Source organism: Ananas comosus, linkage group 4 (genome assembly GCF_001540865.1).
Source record: "Ananas comosus cultivar F153 linkage group 4, ASM154086v1, whole genome shotgun sequence".
Lineage (NCBI taxonomy): Eukaryota > Viridiplantae > Streptophyta > Magnoliopsida > Poales > Bromeliaceae > Ananas > Ananas comosus.
The window spans coordinates 8041092-8067862 of NC_033624.1; the positions used below are offsets into that span (position 1 = coordinate 8041092).

General features: G+C 36.6%; 1 protein-coding gene across 15 annotated transcripts in view; it reads left to right on the forward strand.

The window, feature by feature from the left end:
- Positions 1–22281, forward strand: part of LOC109709410 (CSC1-like protein At4g02900) — a 39608-nt gene extending 17327 nt beyond the window's left edge. For 9 of the 15 annotated variants that reach the window (XM_020231638.1, XM_020231637.1, XM_020231639.1 and 6 more), the window contains 7 exons: positions 7338–7457; positions 7601–7681; positions 15030–15370; positions 15716–15961; positions 20158–20482; positions 21404–21634; positions 21761–22281. In XM_020231638.1, coding sequence (XP_020087227.1) covers positions 7338–7457; positions 7601–7681; positions 15030–15370; positions 15716–15961; positions 20158–20482; positions 21404–21634; positions 21761–21988 — 1572 coding nt within the window. In that variant the 3' untranslated portion in view covers positions 21989–22281. Of the gene's footprint in view, positions 1–7337; positions 7458–7600; positions 7682–15029; positions 15371–15715; positions 15962–20157; positions 20605–21371; positions 21635–21760 lie in introns of those variants that run through there. The other 6 variants (XM_020231644.1, XM_020231645.1, XR_002216085.1 and 3 more) reach the window with 6 other exon arrangements.

Consider the following 26771-nt stretch of genomic DNA (forward strand, 5'->3'; position numbering starts at 1 on the left):
GAAGTTTATTAAGAAAATTACTTACTAGTTTAAAGAGTAGAGGGTTTTGAGCTGTGCCATACACGGGGATTGTATCGTGCCGGTATCTTATTGGCACGATACGGTACAGTAGATATTGCCCATGCCAATGGGCACTTAAATTCTTGTTCATAGTTAAGGTGGTTGCATTCTAAACGAGAAATATAAATAAATTTTAAAGGAAAAATTTTAATTCAAAATTTGATATTTGAAAATTTTGAAAGTTAATTTAAAATTTAAAGGAAAAATTTAAATTCAAATTAGATATTTGAAAATTTTGAAATTTCAAATTTGAAATAAATTGAAATTATTTGAAATTTAAAATTGAATTTCAAGTCTAAAATTTAAAATGTTAAAGTTTAAAATTTGAAATGAAAGTTTAAAATTTAAAATTTTTAGAAACTATAAATTTAATATTTGAAATTTGAAATTAAAATTTTGAGAAATTCAAAATTTGAAATTTGAAATTTAAAATTGAAAATTGAAATTTAAAATCAAAATTTAAATTTCAAAATTTGAAATGTAAAAATTTGAAAGTTGAAATTTGAAGTTTAAATTCTAAGTTTAAAATTTTGAAATTTTAATTTAAAATCTTATCTTAATTTTAAATTTTGAAATTTGTAATTTAAAATCCATGTTTAAATTTTGAAATTTATATTTAAAATATTATATTGAAAATTTAAGATTGAAAATTTTAGCGTTTAATTTTAAAATTTGAAATTTAAGCTTGGAAGTTTAAAATCCCAAATTTATAATTTCATAATTTTAAATTTATATTTGAAATTAAAAATTAAATGTTGAAAACCTCAAATTTGAAATTTAAAATTATAAATTTGAAAATTTGAATTAATATCTCAATTTGAATTTAGAATTCGAATCCAATAATGGAGTGTTTAGATTTATAGAGGTTGGAGTGGATTGTTATTTTGCTCTTTTTTTTGAGCATATATTAATTTTACTGAAATTTTGTGGTGTATGCGATGCCCCATGTTAAATTTTTTCACAGGGTATAGTGTAGTTAAACTATAATCCATTTTTTTTAGTATTTTTGTATAATGTGCTTTCCATTTAAGTACCCAAATTCATGTTGTCATTTTAGTAGATATCTTGCTTCTTGTTAGGTGCAGGATACTCGTGAGTATGACAATGCAATAAAATTGGTCTTACTTTTGGCGATTATTAAGGATTGTTTTGCCACTGGGACATGTTGCTGTGCTAGTGGCACGACATAATACAGTAGCGTAGGGCACGCCAATGGTGGCATCGCTCGTGTTGCTGTACTAATGGCACGACATAATATAGCAGCAGGGCGCACCAATGGTGGCACGAATGCGACCCCCACCCCCCACACCCTCCCCAAAAACCCTCACAAATAGCATGCCATTGGCACATTGGCACGTATTGTCAACAATTTTTTTATTATATTATCATGAAAAATTAGTTTTCTATAGTGTTATAAAATCTCAAGTTGTTAAGAAAATATTTTATATATTATATATATGTCACAATATTTAGTAGGAATAGAGTCATAAACTTCATAATAACTAAAAAAATTATTTAATAATATATATATAGAAAGTCCGGCTACTATACTCTTATGAGTACGATCACTCTCGTACTCGTAAGTCGTTTTCGATGATAGAGCTTCCTAATCAACGATCCATATCGTTAAACATTATCTAGATCATTTAAAACTTCTAGAAATCAAATTTCATAATTTTTCAACATCATTTACCTTACGATCAAAAGCTCACAAAATTGACAACTTTTAACGGTCGGTATAGAATATTTGCTAGTTTAACGGTGTAAAATAATTGGAATATGTTCAATTTTTGATAGAAAATTCTATTCACTACCTAGATAAAGATCAATAACTCCGATCTTAAATTGAAGGATGTTTTAGGACGTCGTTCGATTTTGACCGTTCATTTTATACCCGTTTGATGGACTTTATTATAATTTCGAAAAATTACGAAATTTATTTTTTAGAAGTTTCAAATACTCTAGATCATATTTGACGGAGTGGATCGTCGATTCGGAAGCTCCACCATCGAAAACAACTTATGAGTACGAAGGGCCCAATACTCACAAGAGTATAGTAGCCATACTATATATATATATATGGAACTAGGCTGGAATACTATCAATAGTACCAAGCAATTGGTGCTATTAGTTTTTTAGCCCTTGGATTGAGAAATGTGCAGTTAGGATTATGTGGGCCCCCTAGGGTTGAGTGGGTGGTTGGTTGAATAGTATAATCTAACGGGTAAAGATAATCGAAGGGTTAAATTTAACGGTGGAAAACTCGATAGCACCAAGCCCTTGGTGCTATCGATGGTATCCCAGCTGGACTCTCTCTCTCTTTATATATATATATATATATATATATATATATAATATATGTATATATGTCTATCTTAATCTTAAAAAATGAATAATCTGATTTTAATTTGCCAGTGGATTGAAGCATTTCTCAATTTATGTACTGAATCTCTGGTGGTGCATGGAGCAGGATACCGCAGGAAGTGATGTATAAAGTACCAACAACAATTCTCCATAGCCTGGAGGGAATGCGTGGTTTGGATTGGGTTAGTCTTCTTAAGCTCCAATGCGTGGATGGCTCCTTCCTATTCTCTCCTGCCTCTACGGCTTACGCGTTCATGCAAACGCGAGACGAGAAGTGTTTCGACTACCTTCAACGAACGGTCAAAAGATTCAACGGAGGGGGTAATAACCCACCAAACTGTTGGGAACCGGATGGATCGTCCGTCATGTGCTACCAACAAAAATGCACGAAAAATAGAGAAAACNCGCCAATTCTTTCGCAACGTAATATCCGTGAATTTTTCAAATATCTCATTAATCCACCTACCATACACATTCACCGCCTATATAATATCTAGTTAACCTTTCTCATACGTAATATGACCTATCATAATTTTGAATTAAACATATCATCGTATTTGAATTTAAATATTAAAAGGCTAAATTACAGAAAACACTCCTGTCAAAACCCGATTTTTCACTTTCCCCCCTGTCATTTAAAAACCTACACTTTGCCCCCTTGTAAAATGAAAAATGTTCACTTCGCCCCCTGCCGTTAGTAATCCGTTAGCGTTCTGTTTATAAAATATTATTATGTATTTTTTTATGCCAAAAATGTCCTCAGCCTTCTCTCCTGTGAACATGGTAAAGGGCAAAATGATGAGGGGCAAAATGGTCATTTTATCATCACAGTTCACACCGTACCCCCCTGTGAACATTTTTTATTTTACAAGGGGGCAAAGTGCAGGTTTTTAAATGACGGGGGAAAAGTGAAAAATCGAATTTTGACAGGGGGTTTTCTGTAATTTAGCCTANAGGGATAATTGCCTATATATATATATACATATACATATATATGTATATATATATAGGGATAATTGCCTATATATATATATACATATACATATATATGTATATATATATAGGGATAATTGCCTATATATATATATACATATACATATATATGTATATATATATAGGGATAATTGCCTATATATATATATACATATACATATATATGTATATATATATAGGGATAATTGCCTATATATATATATACATATACATATATATGTATATATATATAGGGATAATTGCCTATATATATATATATACATATACATATATATGTATATATATATAGGGATAATTGCCTATATACCCTTCATGCGTTCGGAAATATCCGATCTACCCCTACTTTTTTTTTCTTTCTAAAATGCCCCTCATATGTTCCACCGTTATTCCAAAATACCCCTGCAGTTATCCCCTGTTAGCTTAACTCGGGTTAAATATGGGTTAAATCTATACTAGAGTTAAAATCTAAACAAAATACCTATTTTGCCCCTACCTTATTATACTAATCCCTAAGATTATCCTCTCTTTCTTCCCTAACTTGGTCGCCACCACCGGCCGGCTCCTCCGCCTCCACCTCGCCTCATCTCCTCCCACACCTCCACCTCCAACACCACCCCTCTCGTCGCTCTCGTCGTCCTCTTCGACCGCTGCTCTCGTTGTCGCCGTCATCTACCTCCTCCGCCGCCTTGGCCGGCGCCGGGAGCAAGAGGGCCGCAGCGACGATCCCATCTCTCGCCGCTCTCGTCGTCCTTCTCCTCCTCCGCTGCCTTGGCCGGCGCCGGGAGCAAAAGGGCCGCAACGCCATCGGACCCCTGCACGCCCTCTGCTCCGGATCCGGCTGAAGGGCAAATAAGAAAAGTATTTGCTATATGAAGGGTATATAAGAAAAGTTTGTTACGGTACAAGGGTATATTGGAATGGGCAAAATGGTAATTTTTCAGAGATAACGGTAGCTCACTAACGGAACTTAACTCCAGGGGTATTTTAGAAAAACTTGGAACATAAGAAGGGTATTTTCAATATTAGCCTTCTAAGAGGGGTAAATAAGAAAACCGGAAACTTTTCAGGGGTATATAGACAATTGCCCCATATATATAGAGCAGGGCTGCTGTGCTCTCAGGAGCACGGAGGCCTCTGTACTCCTAAGCTGTTTTCGATGATGGAATTTTCGAATCGACGATTGGCTCCGTTAGACTTGATCTAGCCTATTTGAAGTTTCTAGAAAATAATTTTTGCGATTTTTTGATATCATTTACCTAGTGATCGAAAGGATTCAAAATCCATAATTTTTAATGGTTGATATTTGCCGTTTTCAAGTTTAACGGTGTAGAAGTATTCAAATCAGATGAAATTTTGATACAAAATTCTTTATACTATCTACAACAAGATCAATATTTCTGATCGAAAATTTTAGTGCTATATCACCACTTTTTATAGGATTTTTATTTCCAGTCGTTAAAAATGATTGATTTTGAATCCTTTCGATCACTAGGTAAATAATATCGAAAAATCAAAAATTATTTTTTAGAAACTTCAAATGCGCTAGATCAAGTCTAACGGAGCCGATCGTCGATTCGAAAATTCCATCATCAAAAACGGCTCAGGAGCACGGAGCACAGCAGCCCTGCTCTATATATATACATATATATGTATACATGTAGGAGTTTAACCAATGGCCTATCGCTATGTCATCATGTAGGAGTTTAACCATTTACTAAGTTGAATGCCTCTTTATGGCATTTTTGTCCAACATGAGTTCTATGTCCAAAAGCATGTTATTCTTGTCATTTTCATTACATGAAACATGATTCTAAGCCACATAAAAGAATGCTATTCACATGCATGATTACAATACACATATCTCTCTACTACATAAAGGTGATTTTTCATAAAACATAACACATGTATTTTAAGCATTCTAAAATTCAAATATGCTCTATCTAGCATGAATATGTATGAATTTTTATTTTTATAACAAGGTTTTTAACATAGGGGGAGTTCACCAATTTCGGTGAGGTCAAACCTACCAAGAACTCCTCGGATCCTCTTCGTTTGCGCTAATGAAAATGTCCACTAGTCTCCTAGCTCCTTAGAGATAATTCTAAGAGGGTTAGACGAAATGAATGAACACTACACGAGTTCATCTTTATCCAATCCAAGAAAAGGCAAAACTCACCTAGATGTTGGAAAAACCCTCTCAAATCCCAAATGGAAGCTAGAGCACTTCTATTCCAGCCTAGAGGAAGGTTCTAAACCAATCAATTAAGCTTCAAAAGCTACAAATCAAAAATCCCCAAATAAACCCTAGATTTCTCATTTCTAGGGTTCAACACAAAAACTCTACCAAAGCATGAATCAAATGAGAGATTAAGGTTACTAACCTCTCTAGAAGCTCCAGACCAAGCTTGAAATGAGTTAGGGTTGAAGATCTCTCCTCCAACAAGCTCTACTCCTAGCTCCAAAGCTTCTCCAATGGTGGGAGATCCACCAACATGCCAAAATGAAGCAAAAGAGGTGATCAATCCTCTAAAATCCAAGCAAAAAGGAGGAGAAAAGCAAATAGGGGAAGTGGAGAAGTCCCCTACCTGGTTCTCCTCTAGTTCCAAGCTCAGGGAACCATCTAAGGGGTGTGGGTTACTTATAGAGTGGTAACAAAACCAAAAACATCCCTCAACAACAGCAGTTCGCAGTCTGCACTGCGTACCGATACGCGGGAAAGAGTACCGGTACCAAGCAGCAGACTGCGCAAACTCGAGCCTCTGCCAGGCGGGAAAATGCATTGGGTACCGGTACCAGCGCGATGCAGTAACGGTACCAGGTCCAGTACCGGTACGCGGCCAATGCAGTACCGATACTCTGCTCTGCAGAGTCCAACCCGAGAGCAGCCCAAAATCTGCATTTTTGAGGTTTTGGTACTAAGTTTCAATCCTTACTCCTCGGGATGCGAGTCATGGGTCGGGACATAATCAACGACCCTCCAGAATACCCGAAAAAACTCAGAACTCTAATCAAACACTCGAACCTTGTAATTTGCTAAAGTTCAGTGTGTTACACAAATAGTGCCATGAGCAAATTCAAAAGATCTAAAACGTTAAAAGAAATTGGAGGAAATCTTCTTATTTGTAAATAGATATTTTCTTACAGATCTCATTATGCAATGAAGCTTATTAATTTCTCTAAATTTACTAAACCTAAATATTTCAAGTATGACGAATCTTTCTACCTCAAATAACTATAAAAGATTTTAAAAATGCAAAAAAAAAACCATTTTGGAGATACGGTGTTGGCACGACTTTGTGCTACATGCCGGCACGGCCTTGGCATGGTACGGCATAGGCGGCACAAGCAATCCTTGGTGGTTACAGATCAATGCCTTTTGGGATATCAACTTAAGATGGTATCACATAAAAGCCAATTAATCTCCTTAGGTATTCTTTTATAGAGAGGATAACTTTTGTAGATATCAGAAATTCCTAGTTAGGCACTTCTAATTTTCTTTTGGTTTTTAAGCATTATCCAGCTATTCTTTTACCTTGAATTCCATTACAGCAATCTGCAAATCCCAGAAAGCATTTTTTAGTAGGTTGTGGAATTGTCGTTTGAATCAAGAATATTCAACATGTTATATAGCTTTACACTTTAACAAGAGTTCCTATGAAATTTGATGAATAAATTTATAATGTCATGGTTCAATTTTGTCAGCATTTGTCATTTGGTACTTAGAGACGGCTTGGCATTCTATCATGTGGTTGATGGTGGATATTGTTATAATTTACTTTCTTATAATTTCTCTACATTTGCTACCCTTTCTTGTGGTGCTAACTTTCTGTTAGCAACAAACTAATGTTGTGTTTTTTTTTTTTTAATACACTTTTACCTCTAACTGACGTTTATTTTCTCTTGAAAATTTCTGGTTACAGGTCGTTTATAATGCAAATAAACTTGCAAGTATAGTTGAAAAAAAAAAAGGCTTGCAAAATTGGCTTGTATACTATGAGAATAAACATACTAGAAATCCTGCTAGAAGGCCTACTATGAAGGTTAGGCTATAATCACAAATTGCCTCAACTTCTTTACACTTTTTATAGTATAATTTTTACTTCCTTTTTAACTATTTAAATTTAAAGAAGTTAGTTTTTGGTAGATATATTAACTAGTATTCACTTCCTATTGTTTCCTATAGACAGGATTTTGGGGTCTTTGGGGGAAAACATTGGATGCTATAGACTACCATACTGCTGAGATTGAGAAGCTGTCTAAAGAGGTAAACGTAAATATTGCAACATGCGGGTTAAATATCTTGGTTTTGTTTTTGGTTAAAATGTTAATTCTAGTAGTTGTTTTCATTTTTGTTGCTTTGCAAAATGAATTTGAAGCATCACCAGAGTATGGGGGCCCACATTCTAGGTGGATTTTAGGTTGGAAATGGAAGAGAATAGAACTAGTAATGTTAGATTTAGGGTTTCCAATAATAAAATATGGGAGTTTTTGCCTTATATAGACTACAAAACAGACAAAAAACACAAATTATGTTTGAAATTTTTCAAAAAGTGAAGGAAAAGTTTTGGGATTTCTAGGAATTTCTAGGAATTTCTTAAAAATTGTCAAATTTTTTTTTTAGAGATTTCATAATTCTTTTAAATTAAATGCACTTAATATAATTAGTCTGTATATTATTATTGCAGAGACTTGCATATTGTGCATGTAAGAAAATCATACATACGCACGGAAGAAAATAACATAATTAAAATTTTCTAAACCAAAGATAACCTCGTGTTTCGTTTTTAATCTTAAATAATCGATCCAACTGATCTAATAAGATAGAATTAGTTTTTCACCTTGCGTGGGTCGAGATCACCGCGAAGTCAACGATTATTGGTAACAACTGTTCGTTCTCGCTAGCCGCGCAAGCATGCGGCCTCTACTCGCGTCCACATGAAATCACGCCCTTGATCGAACTAATTGACTGCTTCGATCCGCAATCTGATCACAAATTGATGCTTGCGTTGATTCGAGAAAGATGAATTAATCTTCTGGATATGCTAGCAACCTTTTGAAGATTGAAACCGTTGGATTAATTATGGAGGACTAGAAGAAGAGAGAGGATTGACGGCCCGGGTTTTCTATTTCTTTTATGATGCATTCATTAATTAATATGTCATATGACATATAGTTATAATGGAAATACCCTAAGCCTAACCCTAATCCTAATCGAAATCCTAGTCCGAATGGATTATCCATTAACCCGCAAGTTGGTTTTAGAATAAACCGAATCTGAATCCTAATTCGATTCGTATGTAACATTTACACATAAGTCCTCATATTATTTACTAACGATTAGTAAATACACCATGCAACTTTTATACATAAATAACTCTACAATAATTGCAAATTAGTCCTTTTACTAATAAATTAGTAAAGTTTACTATTTAACTATATTGTAATCGCAATTAAACCATCCGATAAACTTCTTTTATCGTCTCTGTAATATCGATCATGCGTGATTTCTTATGTGTGTGACCTAATAGGTTCAATTCTGTCTGGTAGTGAGATATGATGCGACCCCCATTTACATCATCATCGAAACTTCTTTCGATGGCTCAAACTCTTTTGATTCCACCCTTATAGAATATTAATTATCTATAATTATTCCTATTGGTTCCCATAATCCACCAGTGACGCCTAGCAGCATCAGCATGTAGTGGCAATCCAGTCAAAAGTGAATATCAGACAAAACCTCTAGGTGCAGTTACTGTACAATACAATCCTTCTATCGTATAGTCCTAACTGAGTGGAGGTCATGGAATACTCTTCAAACCCCATCAACCGTCATATGACAAATTTGATAGGATAGAAGCTTTATGGTTACTCTTGGAAACCTCTTTTCATACACCATACTATCCCGGCCGAGGATTTCCGAGCTTTGCCTTACAAATAACATAGAACTAATTATCTTTTGACCGAGAGCGATAGATCCCCTATATACACATCCATTCCTGATATGAACTGACTGCAGCCAACATATACTACTAAGACCGATGGTTAGAATCAGAGTTTGTTGCATAGTCAAACTACAGTAGCCTTACATTGAATGGCTGTAGTGTCGCAGGTCTAAGGATCAGTTGTACCACTGCAACATCAAACCAGTTACTGACGAATGAGTAGACATCCATGTAACTGTTCATAGTTGGTCAAGCTCAGTACCCTTGTTCTCCAAAAACCACCTGCATGTTTGCTCCAGTGTCCCTATATTGATGACTCGAGCTTCGTCATCCCAAAAGAGTAGCGACACACACATCAATCTTACCAGATCAATTATCGTCCCCATGATGATCTATCGATTGAGAGCATTTAGGAATTAATCACAAATATGTATCTCAAATTCTCAACTCTTTAGATACATATTATCATCTTGTTAATTCAATGGACGACTCACGGACACATTAAATATGAACGGAATAAAAAGGGCCCAGATATATAAATAATAAAGATTACGTACAAAATTATGTCCCATAGAAAATAAAATGTGTCAGCCTTATAGGCTTCTAGGGCATACAACTAATAGTGCATGATTGGTAGCTTTTATAAATTTTAGAACTACATTTTTTTTGAAGTTTTTTCTTTTTCTTTTGATGATCAAATAAATTTGAAAAACATAAAAAAAGTCACAAGTGTAAAAAATTATTAGAAATTAAAGAAGATAGAAAAAAGGAGAATGAAGGAAAACTTGAACTCACTCATAAACTAGATTCATTTTTGGGCGATGCATGCACGAAGGGAAAAGAAGAAGGGATAAAGATCTGCTTGGAGCATGCACTCCCGTCACATGCTTCGTGTGTTCACCAATACTAAAATATACACTATAAAATGCCGATCAGTTTAGAGAACAAATTCCAATAGCATTCAGTAACATTGACAAAGGAAGGGTGGATTTGTTCTTTTTTCCTCCCCGTCGCTTCTTACAATTACTCGAATGATCAAACCGTAAATATCTTACTATCATCATTGTCATGCCCCGTCCTGGTACGGAAGCCTTTTTTTGCTGGGGACGTAACTGACCGGCTGTACGGACAAATTTTTCGCTGCCTGCATGAAATATAGAGTTACTACCTGTGTCACGCTCTAGGTTTTAGCTGAAGCGCTCTCGTACACGTGCACCAATCTGCCGCATATGAAGAGTGCCCCCGTACACATGAAGCACAACCAAGTAACCAATGCATTTTACTCATATACAAATGCAAATAAGGAAAACATATGAATTTAGGTATCAAATAAATAATGCATAACTATTCTATTACAATTCCAAACCCAAAAGAAAGTTCTGCAACTTGTCCAACAAGTACATCCCCAATTGGGCTCACCTTTTCGAGGTACGTTAGAGTGCGGGTTGGCCTGATCAAGGGTATCGGGCTCCAAGAAATATAGCTCGAAACCAGCTAGGGCTTGATCAGACCCTTCACAGGCTCTGGTGGTCGGCGGTTGCGAGCGCCAACAGAGGGCGAGCGAGATCGCTAGCTTGAGGTCGGGGGAGGTGCACTAGTGGCAGAAGGCGGCGGCGGCGGCGGAACCCGTGCGGCAACTGGGGGGAAACTAGGGTTAGCTTGGTGTAGCTTGAGTCCAGGCACTTCCAACTACTGAGGGCTTCGGGGTAGCACTGGCGGTTTTAGAGGATTGCCGGCGGTGAGCCGCAATGCCGAGTAACCTAGGGGTGGCCGAGCAAGATATTACGGCCAAAATCCTTGTAGTTCGGGTGCACGCCTGACTGGGGGTACGACAGTAGTGGCGATCGTCGGAGGAGCCTCGCTGGACTAGGGGAGGTCTGCAGTAGTGATTGTTGATGAAAGGATCCCTCTCAACCTTTTCTGGTTCGAGATGAAGAGAGAGAGAGAGATAGGAAGAGAAAGGGACTATTGATGGTGCTGCCATTATGGGCATTCCGGCGTCTGGAGTAGTTGCCAGAGGCTTTGGAGGGTGCAGGGATCTTGCGGAGGGGACTGCGGCAGGGGCACAAAAGGGAGCTAGGTGTCAGGGACTAGTAATTCTTCAGTGTGGCCAAGTCCCTGGCCCAACTTCGCTAGTGGAGCGGGTTGTCAAGTAGGCTCAAAACCAGCAGCCTTTCATGGGAGATGAAGGGTTATGTAACTACTGCAATCAATGCCTCCATAACCACTGGCGGAAACCCAAGGGACATGAGTAACTCTTAGGATCACTAGGCATTCATGATGGCTCATTATTATGTAATAGTGGGTGAGTTATTGTGTGCCTTAATGAGAGAATTAGTGTAGGTTAGATTCAATGTATCTAGGAGCCTATAAATGGTGGGGTTTGGCTAAGGCCAAAAGACACAAGAGGGAGTGTGTATGTGTGTTGTAATCTCTTTTTCTAAGTAGTGGAGTACTTAGTTTTTTTTGAGTGAACCTCTGCCTTTCTCTTTCTATCATTTCCTTTGCATACTTAGTCGTAGGACGCGAAGGTCCAGGCTAGCAACAGGGATGAAGGCTTGCCCATCTTCGAGCAGGAAGTGGGGCGCCACACGAGCTTTGCGAACAAAAACGCTGAGGCCGTGACATAGGGCGAAGTTACATGAAACCCTAACTCAACATATATATATATATATATATATATATATATAATATTATATATGTGTGTTTGTAAAGTGTGTGTGGTTGCTGATGTGTGTGTGCTGCTGTCGGGCCTTGCTACTGATACTATTATAGTAATTGATGCGCGCTGCGTACACTCTTAAGTTGTTGCAACTGAATTAGCTTCCCGAATCGATCCGATCCACTCCTTAAATATGACTAGAGTATTTGAACTTCCTAGAAAATAAATCTCGTAATTTCGAAAATCATAATAAAGTCCATCAAGTGGACATCAAAATGAACGGTCAAATCGAACGACGTCCTAAAAAGCATGAATCAGACCTTCAATTCAAGATCGGAGTATTGATCTTTATCTAGATGTAAGTATGAATTTTCGATTCAAAAAATTAAACAATTTTGATTCTTTTACAATCGTTAAACTAGCAAGTATCCATACAGCCGTAAAAATTGTCACAATTTGTGACCTCGTTAGATCGTAAGGTAATGATGTCGGAAAAATTATAAACATTTGATTTCTAGATAGTTTTAATGTGTAAATAACGTTTAACGGTGTGAGTCGTCTGATTCGGAAGCTCTCATCATCGAAACAACTTATGAGTAACTGGAGGGCGATCGTAACTCATAATAGATATAGTAGCCGCGAACGACCTATAATTATGTGTATAGTATATATGTGTATATATATAAATATTGTTGTGTGTGTGTGTGTGTGTATAGAGTCGGCCATAGCCAGTCCGGCTACCTATGCATTAAATAGCCACAAACAAGTTGGTCTACCCAGTTTCGCCGTTAGATCTATCCCTTTTGATATTTTCACTGGAGATCATATATTAACCAACCCAACCACCCACTCAACCCTTAGGGGGCCACATCATCCTAACCGCACATCTTAATCCAATAGCCAAAAACTTGGTAGCCACCAATGACTTGTGCATCTAATAGCATAGTAAGCCTAGTTCTATAGTATATATAATATAATATATTAGAGGAGCTGCGAAACTATCAGTAGCAAACCTAGGCCCTCGTTGCCCACACATTTGTTTCGATGATGGGAAGCCCCAATCGTACAGATACGCACCGTTGAATTGATCTATACCATCTTGAGAATTTAGAAATCAAATTTCAAATCTTTTCGACACTCATTTCCTAATGATCAAAGCGGTTTAAAATTTTAAATTTTAAGTGGTCGATATGAGGCCGTTTTCTTGTAACGGCGTAAAGACTATCGCAAATTCAATTGAGATTTTTGTTAGAAATTTCTTTTAAACTATTTAAACAAAATCATTATACTTCTGATCTTGATTATAAGACTCCTGTTATCATTTTTCTATAGAATATCATTTTAGCGTCGTTCATTTTTGTGTCGCACGTCGATGATAAGAAGAATCAATTCGAAAATGTATGAAATTTGATTTCTAAATCTTCAAGGGTATAGAATCATGTTCAACGGTGCGATGCTGTGATTTGAGGCTCATCATTTCGAAAACAAATGGGTGGCAACGGAGCCCGTTATTGCTATCGATAGTACTTCTAGCTCAATCGTATTAATATATTAGTAATAATATATATAGTTATATGTTATATATATGTATATTATATTATATTATATTGTATATATATCGTATATATATATATGTATTATGATTCTATGTATTATGTATATATTATATGTATATTATATATGATTTGTATATATATATATTAGTAGTAGTCATATAATATATATGATATGTATGTTATATTTGTATTATATCTATTATATGATATAGTAATTGTATGATAATATTATTATATTTATGTTATAATATATATATGTATATATATATATGTATATATATATATATATATACATATGTATGTATGTATGTATATGTATGTATGTATGTATGTATGTATGTATGTTAGTCCCTCACAATAGTGTATATTGTAGTAAACTCCCTCCACGCCAAATTTCGTCAAAATCCATATATCAAATATAAGCCTTTTTCCGAAATTTCCAATTTCTCATTTTCGACGAATTTTCGAAATTTGCTTAATTCTCCACTTTCGCTTTGCTGACTCTGAAAACTGACTTCACCAAGACTTCGTTGCCAGAACCTTCAAGTGGTGAACTCATTTCATCGAATTCCGTTTTCGATTTACGGACTTAGCCCCCCTCTGTCAAAACCCATAATTTTGAATAATTTCAAAATTCCAATTTTCCAAATTTCAAATGTCCCAAATTCAAATATTCATTAATTGCATTTGAATTTTGCCAGTTTCTACAGTTCCCTAGCTGAGTTTTCTATTGAGTATTGGTACTCCACAATACAAGTTTTGGAACTTCACACAGCTGCACTATTATGCAGTTTTAATTTCCAAACTCTGTTTTTGCATCAATTTCGTGCCATTCCATCACTCCTTCACCTTCGATGTTGTTGCCGATAACATCATCCTTCCTTTTCAGTCTGCTCCATCGATGAAGATGTCTGAGTACATGCTACATATGTGCAGTAGAAAAACACAAAAAAATGAGATACAATAGAAAAAATTATATTAATCATGGGTTTGGTCATTTGAGTAAAAAATAGAAGCAGAGGAGAAAAAAAAATTGAAGGAATTCCCACTTCCTTCTTATAGTTGCGTAAATGTTATTTGATTCTCGTTTCTAGATCAAACCTATTGTAATAGGTGCTTTAAGATTGGTCAGTGCTCATGGTATGTAATGAGAGCTGTGTTAGTCGATTTCGGTCGAAGAGAATTAGAAGGATTCATGTCGTTTCCTTTATGAGGCAAGACACTTTAGGGAATTTCAAAAGTTTTTTTTTAAAATTGTATTAATTTTGCCCTACTAAACACTATTTCTATTTTTGTTGTTGTATAAACTTCTTGCAACATTATATTATTTCCTTTAAGGCTTTAACTTAATGCAAGTTTAAAATTTTCTTTAGTTACAACTATATTTTATATAGCACTGGAGGTGCTTTTTTTGGTCTAATTAGTTGAATTTTTTGTTCAATGTTTGCACAGGAAGATGCAGAAAGAGAAAGGGTAATTTCCAATCCAAAATCTATTATGCCAGCAGCATTTGTCTCCTTTAAAAGCCGATGGGGTGCAGCTGTCTGTGCTCAAACTCAGCAATCAAGCAATCCAACGCTATGGCTAACGGAGTGGGCTCCTGAGCCTCGTGATGTTTATTGGTCTAATCTAGCAATCCCTTATGTTGAGCTTACTATTCGGAGGTCTCTTATGGCTGTTGCCCTATTCTTCCTGACATTTTTCTTTATCATACCAATTGCATTTGTCCAGTCCTTAGCAAACCTTGAGGGTATCGAGAAGGTTGTTCCTTTCTTAAGGCCTGTTATAGAAGTGTAAGTGTTCCTTACTATGATTTCTCATATATATTGCTTGCTTTTTCCTGAGATTCTCACTTTCTGTCACGTAAGTTCATTATTTGACTATATTAATCCAAATTCCACTACCTAGCATTAGAGAATATCACACTTGTTATTTTAAATTTGCGTTTAAATATAGATTGTCTTTGCTAGTATTCTCCATGGTATTTAAGGGGCCATTCTATCAAGTTATTCAATTGTAAGGCAGTTGAAAACTTCTAAGATTTTTTATTATCAGCTATTCATATTCTCTGATAATTAATAAGGTCTCACTCTTCTAACTCTTGCTTCTAATCGGCATTTACTTACTTTTTTATACAGGCAGGTTGTTAAGTCGTTGATACAGGGTTTTTTACCAGGGATTGCTTTGAAAGTCTTCCTTATTCTTCTCCCAACAATTCTTATGACAATGTCCAAGATAGAAGGTTTCACAGCATTGTCAGCATTGGAGAGAAGGTCAGCATCCAAGTACTATCTCTTTCTCTTTGTCAATGTTTTTCTTGGGAGTTTAATCACTGGAACGGCATTTGAACAACTTAACAGTTTCCTCCATGAGTCTGCTAACAAGTAAGCCTTCTTGCTTTTTTCTCCTGATTCTTCTATTTTTGTTATTATCTTAATGGTTGTAATATATGCCTATATAGTATACATATGAGGAAAGTTATACAGAATGAAAAATTGAAGTGACTACATTGATCAGGTCAAACATTAAATTTGAATAAGATCTGATCTGGTCAACCATTATTGTTTTTCTTTTAGAAAACAAAGAAAAATATTTTAATGCTCTTCACATTTTTTGGCGGTGGCCCTATAATGAGGGCTAAGCAATTTTGACGACCAATGCAATAGAGTTATCACTTGTTTGGAATTGATTCAGAGATTGGTTTCAATGCTCCGTGGATACCTACTAGGACCCAATTAATTATGCCCAATTTTATTTTTTCGGCCCACCTCCAATAAAATTGGCTGCGATCAAATGCGCCCATCTTATAAATTTTTTGTACACAAGCATAGCGTCATGCCCTAGGTTGCAGCGGAATTCGGGCTTTCCAAATAGATCTGCCACACACACGGTAAGTCCCGTGCATTCGAAGCATAAAAAGCTGCTCAAGTACAAGAAGCTACTACAACTAAATAGTAACAGAGCTGAAATAACTAACATGTAGCTCAACATACTGTACATAAACAAGTCTCCAAAATAGTACAATCCACATCTCTAAACTGTAAATAAAAAACATCAAGCTATGCACAGTAAGTCTCCAAAAAAATGCTAACAATAGGGTTGTCCGCTTATACAGTCCTCGGGTAAGAGAGCTATTTATTCAACGATTTCCTTATCTTAATCAGAAACAGCAGGGACAGGTGTGGAGGCTCTGCAAGAAAAAGGTCAACACCAGAGGGTGTGAGAACTACTCAAAATAAGTAGACTTCAATGGGTACCATCGTCGACGACAATGACCTACCCATTAGGTCTATCAGAGACATAAGTAATAAAAACTGTTGAAAAAAAAAAGTTGAGCAAGTAAAAAGCTGTGGAAAGAAAACTTTTACCATTCCTCTATACTAGAACTATAAGAATGGATACATCATGTATGATATGCTGAACTGGCTCGAAAGACCAGTCAAGCCTATAGTAGCCTCATGTCTGATCCCTATTACAAACCAGTGGGTCGCCAATGTGAAAATTCTAGTACTAAATCAAGCCGCTTATTTTCGAAGTGGCACTTGAGGAGAGCGACCCGCTCGAGGATCAAAGTTACCAGGTCCGGTATGTTGCAGGCTATAATTGATGCACATGAGCATATAGATCATAGTACCTGCTAACGAAGCAACCACGACACACTCTGATGCATATACAAATACCCGGTACAGCCGTGCAACGCATGGCTACCGTGACCCACAAAGGGTCAATAATATGATACCTATCCGAATCCCTACATAACTAAAATCCACACTACTTGACACACCCACCCTGCCAGCCACAGGCACAAAGAAACACCAACCTGATATAAGTATACTAGCTATACTAGGTTCAGTTTGATAACATGTACAAGTAGTGTAATATGAAGTTATAATTCAGCTTAGTAGTTGTAGGTTTAACTACTTGCATGAGAGCGAGCAGCACATGACAATGAAGTTCAGTTAACAATGAATCTAAGTTCATCAGAGGTATTTAATGAAGTGCCAACTTCAAAAGAACGCATGCAAGTTGGAATTTCCATAGACATACAAGGTAATTCATGGTATTCGAAGAACTAACCCACCTCGAATTGCAATCCAGCAAACTGGGGACGAAGAAGACCTCCTCAGCGCACACTATACCAACCACAGCCACTAAGAGTTACAAAACTATGCAATTCAGCTATAATCTGGGTTTCTACTAAAATATTTCACTTACCCTCACCCAGATGGCAGTCAACCACCCCAGCTCCTTCTGCAGCTCCAAATCAACCAGGAAAACAAGGAAAGGGCCACTCCAAACAAGGATTACGCTAGAATAGAATTTCGAATTGAAATTCTAACGAAATTCAATGAAAACACAATTTCAACTCCAAAAATCTAAATTCAGTCATACTAACCAGTAATCTAACTGAGGATAGCCCCAAATCAGTAAGAGGTAAAGAAAAATCCAGCCAAGATCTACCAAAAGCTCAGCTAACAGAAATTGGATGCAGGAAATTAGCAAAATTCCAAAATCAGCATACTAACACAAAATACCTCAATTCACACCAAGTAACCTTGATTCCAGCTGCTATAACTCAGACCATGAGTTCTCCTCGTATGCTACACCTCAAGCAGGAGCTAAATCCACAGCTAAAGGTTTCCCTTCCACCCAATTGCTCAATATCCTACTGCTGCTGACAACTCTGTTGCTGTTGGTGCACTGGTTCCCATCCCGCAGGGAGGAAATTGAGGAGAAGATGGATAATGTGGGTTGAGGAGAAATGGAAATGAGCTTCTCTGGTGGAGAGGGAAAAGAGTCAGTGGACAACGTAGGAAGTCTATTTATAGGGGAAAAGATAGGATAAAATGAGCCCAAAGATCAAAGAGTTCTAACATGTTCTCTACAGAAAAATCCAGATTCGGGCGCCCGGAATGACGTGAAGCCGCGCCCAGCGCAGAAGTGGACTCCTGCCAAGAGGGTCTGGATCCTAATCCTGTGCTCGTATCATCACCTACCACTTATCATGTGTCTCAAAAGTTCGTTACTCACGAGAGAGAGAGAGCTCACCAACCCAATTTGGACTGCTATAGTAACCGTCAGGCGCTTGGAAAGTGAGCCCGAAATGGCTTCAGTAACAACCTCAGCTCTGCATTGAGGTTCTGGTGCCTGGTGCTCATTTTTGGGCGCTCGAAAGTTGCCATTTGGCAAATTTCAATGCTTCGAGTCCGTTTTGTGTCCTTTTTGCACCAAATGACTCGTCTCGACACTCGACAGATGTGTCGACTAGCTGCTGATATTATTGTCATTTCGATAGCTAAATTTTCGGAACACCACACAAAGCGTCATATAGTTGAAGAAAATGGTAATTTTAAGAGTACAAAGTAAAGATTCTAGTAGATTAGTTAGGTTGGCGGCGAAAAAGAAAATATTAGCACAAGAAGGTTAACAACATGAGAAAAGTAGTCAGCAAGTTTAATTAGAATTATGATGCGCATTTGCCCAAGTTTCGGTACATACTGCTGGGCCGGCTGGGCTATGTCCTAGTCTGTGTTCCAACTAGTATTATGAATCATATCTGCACGTATATAGAAAATTTTTCTCTCTTTCTCTTGTTAACAATAAAGCTATGAGTACCTTGTAATAGTAGCAGGGTAGAGAGAATAAAGAACCATGAATTGGGATCTTAGTTGTATCCATGGAATGTTGGGAATCCTTGAGAAGAAAAAGAGCATTCCACAGGATTTACGGAGTGGGAGAAAGGAGGGACCTAGAGATACTTAGCGGATCGGGCGATCAGAACTGAAGACCCGCTCCACCGCTCTATTTCTTTAATCAACTGGTGATAAATGCAGTAGCCCACCTAAAGCCCACAAACTCCACCAAAATAGGCCCGGATGGCCTATTTACCATTTCATTACCTTTTACAGTTTACTCTATTATTTCTACTATTTTACATTTCAGTACATGTAATGAAGTAGTATGAATAGTAAATGTACACAGTGAAAAAAGGGAATCAATGAAATGAATTAACACTTTCTTTCTCCCCAATTATCCTTCTTCCTCCCCTTATCTTCCTAATTTACACTCCTCTCCGAAACCCCTACTCTCCTCTTCCTAATCTGATCACTTTCTCTCTTCTCTCTGTTTCCTCTTCTTCTTCCTTTCACTCAATTATCCCAATTTCTCCAATCCTGATCCATCCATCATCCTCATCACCGATCAAGCCTTAGAGAATTCTTATCATTGGCGGTTGCAAATCATCCAGGGCATTACATACCTTCAGGCTTGTCCTCTTCTTTTATTCAGGGTAAAGTGTATGGATGGTCGTTTTTCCATTCTCGTAAGGCAACTTAACCCACAAGTGTTTTTATTTGAAAACTTTAGTCCTATATGTAAAAAAGGAAACTGCTTTTGTAATATAAATAATTTACTTCTTTTAACCTACTTCAAAACTAATTGAATGTCTTAAACCAATCTAACTCTCAAAAATTAAACTGCTTTTCTATGCACCAAAATCTATATTTTGGGTAATTTTGTCCTTTGAAATTGCTATAATTATATATTTCTTTGTCCTGTAATTACATTTATCTTTGTTCAGAATTCCAGAAATTGTTGGTCGGTCGATTCCTATGAAAGCAACATTTTTTATCAGCTACATAATGGTTGACGGCTGGGCTGGTATTGCTGCGGAGATTATTAGATTGAAGCCGCTGGTCATATTTCATCTAAAGAACACTTTTTTAGTTAAGACTGAGCAAGATCGGGAACAAGCTATGGACCCTGGATGTTTGGAGTTTGCCTCGTCAGAACCTCGGATACAACTATATTTTTTGCTTGGACTTGTGTATGCTGTTGTCACGCCAATACTGCTTCCTTTCATAATTGTGTTCTTCAGTTTTTCATTTCTTGTTTTCAGGCATCAGGTACATTTACTCTGACGTTGAGAAGCTTCGCATGTTTGTCTGACTATTACACATTGTTCATCTCTTCTATATTTCTCACCGATAAATTTCTTTGAGGTTTTACAGTTAACTGCTATGGACTTGTGAGTATCTTGTCATTCACACAATACAATATGCTGCTGGCCTAACCCCATTAATGAAAATCCAATCCTTTAGCTCTGTTTGAAGATTGCTGTGAGATTATTTTAGTGTAGTGTAGAATACATTAGATGTAATGTTAAGAACTATATTCAGCCTTCGTCTCACTTAAGTGGTTTCAACTGCGCCAATTCTCAAGGGATGCTAGGTGGGGTTTGTTAATCGTACTTCTTTCAATCCTATGTATTGTCATCTCCTTCCTAATCATGCTATCCTTGTTACTTTTGCTAATCGCCTCTAACCTTTCTAAATACCTTCTGTAAAGTGCTTCTAACTTATGTTACTTGTTAATGTCGGCCTTTGAGCTTTTGGAGGTGTAGGAGTTACTTATAGACGCTCAATAACAACATGACACTATGGCTTGCCAATTTCATTTTGTTAGTGTATCCCTGATGTTAGCCAAAACTGGAATGAATGTTGGAGGATGAAAATTTCTCCTGAAAATTCTCGGCTTCTTGTCCTCTGCACTTCTTGATTTCTCTGTGACCCTTCCACACATTATTGCATGATTTTGTCAATCTTGTCATGACCCAAATGAGTGTGTTTTTCTCTTTGATGTTAAAAGATCCTCTGCCAAAGCTTCAGTTATTCCCTTATTCTAATCACCATTAATTTTCTTATGAAGTGCTTCTTCGTGTAGGAATTTTTTAACTATTTCACTGAAATGTAGTAGAATTTATGTTTAAACAACCTTATACTTTTACATTCTTAGAGTTATCGCTTTGTTATTCACTTCAATGCAAGATTATAAATGTCTACAACCAACAATACGAGAGTGGGGCATCATTCTGGCCAGATGTTCATGGACGGTTGATAGTCGCCATGATAGTATCGCAGCTGTTGCTTATGGGCTTGATGAGCACACAACGTGCGCCTCAGTCAACTTTGCTTCTTGGTCTTCCCGTTATCACCATATGTTTCCACAGCTTTTGCAAGGGTCGATTTGAACCAGCATTCGTGAAGCTCCCCTTGCAGGTTAGCTTCATTTATCCTTCTTTTTTTAAAAAAAATCAAAGCATTAAAAACCAATTTAACATTTTTCCAAATTGATGTGCATGTTAATTGTGGTTTGGCTGAGGGTTTTTCTATAATGCTTTGTAGGATGCAATGGTGAAGGACACATTAGAGCGAGCAACTGAGCCAAACTTAAATTTGAGAGACTACCTCAAATATGCGTACATTCACCCCGTTTTTCATAGTGACGATATCGAGCATCCACTGGCTATTGAGGAGGAAGAGAGAAACCCACTTGTTGCCACCAAACGAAACAGAAGTACTCCTGGGGATAGCAAATATGCTTCCGAAACTAGTTCTGATATCAATTTCTAGCAGTGGGAAGCATTTCTTGCCTTTTGTAGGTAGTTTTCATTGAAACAATTCATTTTGCTGTGCAAATCAGTACCTTTGTAAAGGTAATCAAGAAATCTGAAAGAAATCATAACAGGAAATATGGAAAAAGAAGACGAAAATTCAAAAAAAAAAAAAAGAAGAAGAAAAGAAGAGAGATCAGGTGATGTCAGTTGTATTATTGAACATGTATCGTATTTTTATGCACTCTTTCAGTACTGTTTTCAAATATAAATTACTAATACTAGATGTTTTGACCACCTTGGATACATAAATAGCTCAATTTGAGCAAGCAGAAATGTGCTGCTTTGTCTTTTTTTACTTGCAATTTATAAATTGGGTTTAGATACTTATATGTTATCTTATTATTTTTTTAAAAAATGGGATGTGTTTGGTTCATTAATAGGATTTGAAATGAGTTGGAATGTAGTGGCAACAGTTTGTTTGCTTGTTGGGCTTGCAACTGGAAGGGTAAATTACACTTTTAGTCCTCAAACTGTAAGGCACGAGGCACTTTGGTCCTCAAACTTTAATTTAGGCATAATCTACGATATTAAAATTATCTAGAAATTAAATTTCATAATTTTTCGACATCATTTACCAAGCGATCAAAGGATCTAAAAAATGACTATTTTAACGGCCGATGTGGCACGTTTTTAAGTTCAACAGTGTAGAAGTATCCAAATTACATGAAACTTTAATAGAAAATTCTACTTAACATCAAGAGCAAGAATAATACTTCCGATTTGAAATTTGAGTCTTTTATTATTGTTTTTTATAAGATTTTTATTTTCAGCCGTTCATTTTGAGACTACTCGTTCACTAGGCAAACGAGGTCAAAAAATTATGAAATTTAGTTTCTAGATAGTTCCAATAGCATAGATCATGCCTAACGGAACCGATCGCTGAATCGGATGTCCCATCATCGAAAACAACTTATAAGTACGGAGGCTTCCGTACTTTCGAAAGCATAGGAGCCTAGCTCTTGATATGTGTTCATATTTGATCCTTTATTTTGCGGCCATTATTATTATGTTTATTTTTAACAGTTTAGAAGTGAAATGACAATATTGTCCTTATAAATATGTCCCTTTAAATGTTAGTTATGCCTGAAAATGTGCAAAAATCTCCTCCCTATAAAAACACAATGAGGTTATCATCTTTGCAAATTTGCTCCTCCAGACATGCAAAGTTGCCCCTCCAAAAATACTCTTCCTCCGATGATCTTCCCGCTGCTAGTGTCACCGTCGGCAATCTCGTTGTATTTCAGCTGTCCCGATCGATCCCCTGGACTGCATGCATCCCTTTTCCTTTCTCCTCACTTATGCCCAACTCTCAACTCCGTTTATGCCACCATTTCCTCACCGCCCCCCACTTCTCCGCACAAACTAAAGCTGTCATGTTCCGGGCTATGCAGAATCTTCCCCAGGCACGGTAACAAACCCGACAAACACGCCAAGGTACCTCCGTAACAGCAGAAAACTCATGATAGATATTTTTAGAACATAGCCCGAGATACCACAAATCTGCCACGTGTAGGATTTTTCTTGACCACACGGATAGAATTTCCCGTGCAAATGCACGGCGTCGAGATATAAAGTATGTTGGAGGTTAGGGTTTTTAGGTGCTTAAAGTATTACACCAAGAGACGTCGAGTTTGGAACGCTCAACAGTGTTACCTCCAGCGTAGGAAACCCTAGAATTTTTAAATAAGCTATTGGGCTCCAGAGATATGGGCCTAATTACGCTTTCACTTATTGGGCTTGTATGTGAACATATTATTTGGATTATATTATAACAAAATATCCAATAATAATAATATATCCAACAATCTCCTCCTATGTTCACCATACAGCACAATCCAATACAGTGGTCAGTGTAATGTTCAAACAATTATGAATCATCCACATTCAGTCCAAGACAATCAACTCGGATTAAAAACTCAATCATCAATTGTAATTCAAATGAGTGAATCATTCTTATCATGAATCTGTTCTGAGATCGACATATCCAAAATGATTCTCAAAATCAGTTCACAACCAACATATGCATAACAGTCAAATATAAGTAGGCCAATCAAAATAATCCAAGGCCTTACAAATAAAAGAAAAAGACATAATAATGTTCACAAATAGAGATAGCCAAAAACAAGTCTTAAGTAAATGGACCCCATCAAAACAGGTAATAGCAGGTGAACTGTCAAGTTCCCGTACACTCTAAATGATATATATATTCATTCATCAAATAGATCATCCTGATCTGGATCTCACTTATTAAGCTTTCCTCCATCCCTACCATCCTCTGTAGAATATCAAATATAAATTTCATATTATCATGAATTTAATCATTTGAAATCCACTAAAAATGTCTAGTTCTACTAAAAGAACTTAGCATCATAACATCAGGCAGAGAAGAATATATATTAATGTCATAAAGAATCATAATATCATGTTCACAAGTATCAAGCCAATTTCATAAATTATGAATAAAGCCTAAATAGTTTGATTTATAAAGAGCCATCAACTTAAGTTTGTTTGTAAGAGAATAATCATTGTTTAGTTTCAAAGAACATGACCAATACCAACAGACTTTTTATGCAGATAGCTATTTCTATGTTTCAATTTGGAATGTCACAGTTACTAATTCTTTAAAGTCAAATAATCTAGCATCAAGTTTGGAATGAGATCATTTAACTAAGAAAAGAATAGTCCAGCCTAGTTGAATTGTATCATCAAGTTTGGAATGACACAAGCCTTCCAGGTAGAACTTTGAACTAGGTTAAAGTCATTTTCATCAAGTTTGGAATGAAACAACTCACCTTTTTCAAATTAGTCCGCAACCATGAACATCGATGAAACAATAAATTGTGCTTGACCACCAAAGGAAAGAAGATTCGATAATTCAAAATATACAATTAGAAAGTAAGTAAATGGTAATTAAGACTAATTTACATAGTCTTTAACCCCATTTCCCCCACTGTTTTGAATAATCGATCTTTAATCATACCTTTTGTGAGAGTATCGGCCATGTTATCCTTCGATCTCACATCGATCAAGGTGATAACCCCTTGTTCTCTCAGATAATTCAACAACGCACGTCTCAGTCTCACATGTCTTCTCTTTGAATTAAAGAAAGCATTTTACAACGTGGACAGCCTGCTTATTATCACAGAATACGCTTAAAGAATTAAGTCTGTAGGCCGAGTCAAAGGGAATATCCAAAATGCAGATTCTTTATCCATTCTGCTTCTTCGCCAGCGGAAGCTAAAGCCAAAAAGTCCGATTAAACAGTAGACGACAAGCAATCAAGTCTGTCTTTGGATTCCAATAATTAGAGCTCCACCTAAAGTGTAATATCATATCCAACTTGTGGACTTAACTATTTTCAATTTCTGAGCACTCATGAGCTCAAAGAATATCCAATCCACATTGAGAGGATAACCAGAAATAACATAGAGCAATAATCTTCGTACCTTTAAGATATCTCATCCAGCCTAACTAAGGCATCCCAATGCCCTATTACTAAGATTACATTGAAACCGACCAGCATGCCAACTGTAAGCATTCAGGTCTAGTGCAACTCATAGCATACTGAGACTACCAATCAGTTTTGAGTACTTTAATTGATCCACACTGGTCGCCTTCATAGGAGTTTTTCTCAGTCATTTATTATAATGCAATGGTTGTCTCACCGGTTTACAATTCACTGTATCCCCAGGTAGAAAGTAGTTGCTCCATATAAATGAAGCTCTGGCTAAGTGAGATGAGATTGCCTTTCAAATCTTTGACTTTCATACGCAAAATGGTATCAGCAATACCAAAGATCTTTCCCATGTCAAATTCTTTAGGCTAAATAGTCTTGTTCTACGTCACTTCACCTACAGAATGAGCGGATGCCAGAATTATACATCGTCATCCACCATATACAGCCAAATGATCGACTAATCTATTTGACTCGTGTCCGCACCGTACACGGCTGCGAGTGCAGACAGAAGATGGTAAAGCCCGTCATTTATCTGAATACTAGACTAAAGCCGATAACTCTTAACACTTTGCTCAAATTTAAGGGATGCCGACATCTAGGTGCTTGTTAAGACCGTACAAAGATTTATGTCAATTTACAAGACATTCCTGAAGAGACCTTTTCATGACATAACCCTTACAGGTTGTGTCTTATTGGTAGATATTCTTCATTTAACTCTCCATTTCAGAAAAGCTGTTTTACATCCATTTGATCACTACAAAAGTGTTCAAGTAGATGCCGACAAGCAAGAAGAATTCTATAGTTGATAGATGACCATCAGGTGAATATAACATCCAAAATAGTCTATTTCCACTCTGCTGTTTATCAGCCTAGCTACTAAGCGTGGCTTGTGTATACTGCTATTGATCCATCACTATTTTCAGTTTCTTTTTCAATACCTCACTACCAGGCCTATAGCTTCACGCCCCAATATCCCCGCCAATAGTGTCGAGTCGGGTCAGGCAACAGACGCCGGAACGACAGAGCTCCCTCTGTCCGCCCAAGCTCTAACAAATAACATATATATTAGGCAAATTAACAAGAAAGAATGCAAATATAATACAAGCTTCCACGATGCAAGCAACAACGGAAGTGAAAGCTCTAAGCATAAATATAGATTACACGGATATTTGATTTCATTTAAAGACCAAAATAATTTCAAAGAAACAAGCTAATGTAACTATTACATCCATTCAACCATCATATCTTTTTAGCATTTAGTCATCCACATGATAGCTGCAAA